Source organism: Lissotriton vulgaris, chromosome 3_1 (assembly GCF_964263255.1).
Source record: "Lissotriton vulgaris chromosome 3_1, aLisVul1.2, whole genome shotgun sequence".
Lineage (NCBI taxonomy): Eukaryota > Metazoa > Chordata > Amphibia > Caudata > Salamandridae > Lissotriton > Lissotriton vulgaris.
Window position 1 is genome coordinate 64313531 of NC_141689.1, and position 5769 is coordinate 64319299.

Here is a 5769-nt window from a genome sequence, read left to right on the forward strand (position 1 = left end):
TTCCTCATACAGCATTCTGCTGTCTTTGTCAGTTGTTACCTGGACACTGCTGTGTTAGGATTAGATGCTGTGCTGAACAATAAATCATCTTTAAAACCATCCTTTTCCTTGGATTATTACACCAGGTCCTAGAAGATGGACCCAGAGAGTCTGATCCACACTACTCAGCGAACTCTAGAGTCAACTTTAATCATCTCTCCTGCTAGTTGATTGAGTAATGACCATGAGTGGAGGGAAAGAGAGAAATCCAGTGGGAGACTGTGTACCCACATAATCAAGATGTGGTCCACCAGCACCATAAAAGCCAGGCCAAATGAAGGAAAGTAGTCATTGGAAACGAACTAGCCAAAAAAATAGAAGAACGGTTGACTCAGTAAACCTATAAGACTAGCTCCTGAATTTGAATTTAGCCCCTGCCCTTGGAGAGTATCTGATGAACAGTTTTGGTCTACCAATGTCAGTTAAGCACGGGGAGCAGATTTATTATGAGTTCACGCAATGCAGTTCCGCAAAGTGCAGCTGTGCAGCATTGCGTAAATGTGTGAGAGCTGAAATGCTCCATATCAACTAAGACTTGACACTCTTCATGCCTTCCCTTTGCTGGCGCACTTGAGATTACCTAGCGCCAACGCAGGCACCCTTGCACCATGGGTGCCTACATTATGGAAAGGATTGATTTTGCGCAGGAAGGGACACCTTTCTGAAAAAAACAATCCTTAGTGACATATTACCCTTTCTATGTGTGCTGCAGAATGCATGCCACATAGAAAGAGGAAGTAACAAGGAGAAATCAACATTATTCTGCTCATTGCCCCTCACTGTGGAAGGCGTGGCATTTGACGCATTGTGAGGTTTAATAGCTTTTTCAAGTAGTTTCAAGACCTTTTGTAGTGCAAGATGCAGCCTTGCATTCGAAATGGGCTAATGCGTACATTTTGCACTAACAAAATAAAACTAAATGCTACAGTACACAAACAAGCAGAAGTCAGCAGCCACTTCCTCTCAGTTAGTTCATTGCACCTGTGCTCCTGAGGTAGAATTTGTGCCCCAAATGACTCTTAGTTACTCAAGTTGGAGTAATCGCATAATTTCAGAAATATCGTACTCCGATTACTCATGTGTAATGGAAATTTTGCCCAGGCCTAATTAAAATGTACAGTGAGATCTGTGAAAGTATTTATTATTATTATTACTTAACATTTCTTAAGCGAATAGCTACCCTAAGGCATCCCAGCGCTAGCAGCCGAGCGAGAGGAGGAGCGAGCTTACAGGTTGATGTTCTGGAATAGCCAGGTTTTCAGGTGCTTTCGAAAGGTCCGATGGTGGGTTTCTGAACGTAACTGCAGGGGATGGATATACCAGAGCCTGGCTATGCAATAAGAAAAGGTGTTGCCCCCACTTTGTGTCTTTTGGATTTTGGGGATTACAGCCAGGCTCAGTGAAGAAGTTTCCTTGGTTGACATTGTGAGCTGTTGTTATTTCAAGTTGTGTAGCGCCTCGAGTTACTTGATGACACAATGGGGCATATTTACAAGCCCCTAGTGCCTCTGGACAGTCACCTTTTTGACGCTCCGGTGGTGCTCTTTGCTGGCCCACATTTACAAGACCTTGCTAAGCCACTTGGTGTGGATTAACCGAGCCTTGTAAATATGGTCCTCTGCAAAGTCGTTTTCTTCGACAGAGGGAGGTGCAATAGGTGTTGCTGTGGGTTTCCCAGTAACACCCATGGCTTTATGACCTGCTCCAGATTTACAAGGATCTGTACTTCTGAGGCAGCGGCAAAGCAGCACCCATAGAAGGAGCAGAATGCTAGTAATGATTGTTTTTGTGCAGATAGGTCCCTTCCTGTGCACATACAATGATCCCTTCAATGCAGGCACCCTTTCACCATGGTGCATTGGTGCTAGGCAGCTTTTTTATTGTCAGCGCAGGGGTGAGCACAGGGATATGCAATATACTTGTTAATACAGCGCATCCCTGTGTTTTGAAAATGGCACAGATCAGGGCAGTGAAATTGCTTGGGGCACCACACTGAGCTATTTTCATGTAAATATGCCCAAGGTCTGTAGGACTCATGTCCCCGGCTTCATACACCTGCGCTGGGTGTGATGAGCTCATTAGGAGAGAGTAGTCTGACAGTGGTAGAATGTGGGCTTTAGTTCTACTTAGAAAGGGAGCGCTTGGTGTGTGTGTGTCAAGGGGCCTGTGAGTTGACTGTGTGTCCTGATCTGGAGCTATGTGCACTGAGTACATTCAATTCAATTCAATTCAGAAGTTTATATAGCGCGCTACATACCCAGAGGGTCTCAAGGCGCTTAGGGAGGGGTGGGGAATTATTTGTCGAATATCCAGGTTTTAAGTTGTTTTCTGAAAGCTAGGTGGTTTTGAGTGAGGCGAAGGTGAATGGGAAGTGAGTTCCAGGTTTGAGCCGCCATGTAGGAGAAGGATCTTCCTCCCATGGTGGTTTTGTTGATGCGAGGTACAGCAGCCAGGGCTTGGTTGGAGGAGCGTAGTTGGCGGGAGGGGGTGTAGAAGGAAAGTCGTGTGTTGAGGCATTCAAAGGCTTTGTCCTTAAGAAGTGTGAAGAGCTTGTGTGGGTTTGACAATCCAGGTAATACATGTATGAACTTCATATGTACTAGTCTTTTGTGTGTTGATATTCTGGGGAAGTAATGCAAGCACATTCAGTGGGTCTGCTGGTGAGATTGGGCAAAATGTGTTAGGGAAAGAGCAGGAGGAGGGAGAACAAAGGGGGCAGTGCAGCCATGTCGTCACCTCGTAAATAAAGTGTGTGCTTTTGTGTGAGGTTTGGATGGATGTGTGTGTGTCATTAGTGTGTGTGTGTGTGGGTGGGTGGGTGTGTGCGTGGGTGTCTATTCTTCCTCCACTAATTAATCCCTAGGAGGGAAGAGGAAACTGTAGTGTCCGTTTTATTTCCCCGGGTGAGTATGAAATTAATCAAAAAGAAAAGGACACTTGTAACAAATCATAACCATTGGTTAGATGGATGGAACACCCTCAAAAACTCAATGTTGTTCGTATTTAGCGGTATATGTGTTTCATCCGCCCCACATTAGAGTTGTGGCAGTTACCATTGGGTGCTCCAATAACGTGCTCTTTGCCTGCCTCATCCAGAGGCACCTCTGGTTAAGGAATGCAGTGTCCAGAGATTAAGAGGTTTCCCCCAAAAAAAGAAGTTTTGTGAAGTAGACAAGAGGTAAATTAAAAAAGAAGAAAGTCACCCACGTGCTTTAATGTGAGGTGAAATTCTGCTTGGCTAAAAGTAGACTGATACTACAAAAAGATCAAGTTACTGGATCTAATAGTATTTATAACATTGATTTGTCGACATGTTTCAGCTCCCTTTGGCCCTACAGGGTCTATGGAGCTTTCGTCAGGACTAACACACATTGAATGGATACTGACACGATTCGTGTAGTAATTCTAGAATACGTGCTTTATGGTACTCTTTTATTTATAACTCTTCTCAATCTGTATATGGAGAGCTGACTTCTTCATCGGGGGTTTCGCTTCACTGAGCGCAAAGCCGCATGGTTGAGGTTCCTCGACTTGTGCTGACTTTGCCCCCGGATGTCATACTATTAGATCCAGTAACTTGATCTTTTTGTAGTATCAGTCTACTTTTAGCCAAGCAGAATTTCACCTCACATTAAAGCACATGGGTGACTTTCTTCTTTTTTAATTTACCTCTTGTCTAGTTCACAAAACTTCTTTTTTTGGGGGAAACCTCTTAATCTCTGGACACTGCATTGCTTAACCAGAGGTGCCTCTGGATGAGGCAGGCAAAGAGCACGTTATTGGAGCACCCAATGGTAACTGCCACAACTCTAATGTGGGGCGGATGAAACACATATACCGCTAAATACGAACAACATTGAGTTTTTGAGGGTGTTCCATCCATCTAACCAATGGTTATTCTTCCTCCACCCCTCATTCGCCCACACACCTCTCACATACAATACAGAAGTGAATACGCCGACATGAGGCTGGGGGTGCTATTGTGTTTTTTCAGGGAACTCCCTAATGGCCGCGCTAAGAATGCACCTTCCCTTTGAGGAGGCAGCCGTAGCTAGGTTTTGATACCAGCCTTCCCCATTTCACCCTTAGTCAGGTAGGCTGGGGCACCTGACGGAGACAGCACAGTTTCAGTGTACAGTAAAACACCCCTCTTTCTGCAGCAGGGGAGACGGGCCGAAACACCACAGAGACACCATCAGAGGTCGATTTTTGTGAATGCTGCTTTATTTCATGCAGAGGATTGAAACAGGTGAAGCAGAAGCAGTACTTGTCCAGCTGTTCAGGTGAATAGAGAGATTGAGGAAACAGCTCAGTTAGAAGTCTGGAATCAATGGAGAAGAAATGCCGATTCTGGCCACGTGGAAGGGTTGCAGTAGCGAGAATGACAGACACGAGGGAGCTGGCCAATCAGGGCACGCCCTCGAAACTCTTATTTCGACGACCTTTCTTTCCTGTTAGTAAGGCTTCAAGGAGCTGGCTATGTCGCTAAAGTGAATGCACTCATAGTTAGGCACGCAGTCTCCGGCCAGGGCCACGATGCAGGCGCCCTTGTAGTCTTTGTTTGCGTAGAGACGCCAGGCTCCCCTGGTAACTTTGTGGGAAGAAATCTTGTCGTCCATGTCATAACTCTCCAGGTTTGGGGTAGCGGATTTAATGGTGGCGGTTTTGCTCTTGTAATTGGCGTCCACATAGACGGTGATTTCTGGATCTCCCAGCCCTCCCTTCACCACGCGCACCGAGGAGATATCTTCAGAAAATTCTCCCAGAGAGTTGTGATCCCCCTCCCGGAAGAGCTCAAACTTACACAGGAAGTCCTTCTCTTCAAAGACGACCCAGGGGTTTCCAGTCACTCTCAGTGACTTGGCCCGCTTCGCGAACCCAATTGACGACAAATCTGATACGTCTTGTGTGAGAGCCTCAGAAAAGGCGCCCTTGCAGCCCTCCTCAGCGAAGAAGCGGATGGTGGTCATGGTGGGCCTTGGAAGCGCTTCAAGTCAGCAGACTCTGGTGCGATGCGCTGTGAGTGTCACTCAGGTGAAGCACAAGCGGGTGTCTCTTAGACCGTGTGACCTGGAAGACGTGGTGGACTCGCAGGCTGTCCTGTAATGGTGACAAAAGTGCATGTGGTTAACATGAAATGACAGTCTACGTTTGATTGACACAAGCTTGTCTCCTCATGAAGGATCATGTTAATCTACGCAGCCGAAATCTGAAGTGATGACGAGGAACACTCATCTCAGGGATGGATTTTCAATTCTGCGTTGCTCATTTGCAGATAAAGGTGTGTGCATTACCAACATGAAGACAATCACTCTACAGCAGCAGGTGAAGGGCTTTTGGCCGGAGGAAACCCCTTACAGGTCCTCGAAAAACCCTTCTCTACAGATTTGGAAGAATATTTCTAAATGTCGTTTTTTTCAGCAGCCCATTTTCATTTCTATTTTATGTTTATGGGGCAACGCTGACCCAACTGAAGGAAGGAGTGGGCGCTTTACAGGGAATATTTTCATTGACTCTGACATGTCTCAGACATGAGGTGCTGGATGCAGATCAACCCTCTTTGGGGAGTGCTTTAGACCAAATGAGAATCAGGAAGTGTCAAGGGGGTGAAGAGAGCATCTGGATGTGGAATTGCTGTCATTAATTTCCCATATGAGGCACCAAGAGATAATGATGAACTCAGAATCAATCTTTTTTCCAGTCTGTTATCAAAGGTTGAGGTTAGGATCT

General features: G+C 45.9%; 1 protein-coding gene across 1 annotated transcript; it reads right to left on the bottom strand.

Moving 5' to 3' along the window:
• Positions 1-4243: 4243 nt before the first annotated feature.
• LOC147725967 (epidermal differentiation-specific protein-like) lies at positions 4244-5134 on the bottom strand. The gene has a single exon (XM_086960089.1). The coding sequence runs from the start codon at positions 5007-5009 to the stop codon at positions 4494-4496; it is 516 nt and encodes a 171-aa protein (XP_086816215.1). The 5' UTR covers positions 5010-5134; the 3' UTR covers positions 4244-4493.
• Positions 5135-5769: the final 635 nt, after the last annotated feature.

Bases quoted from the DNA above. Each gene is read 5' to 3' on its own strand.
- LOC147725967 (XM_086960089.1), bottom strand. From the start codon at position 5,009: ATGACCACCATCCGCTTCTTCGCTGAGGAGGGCTGCAAGGGCGCCTTT.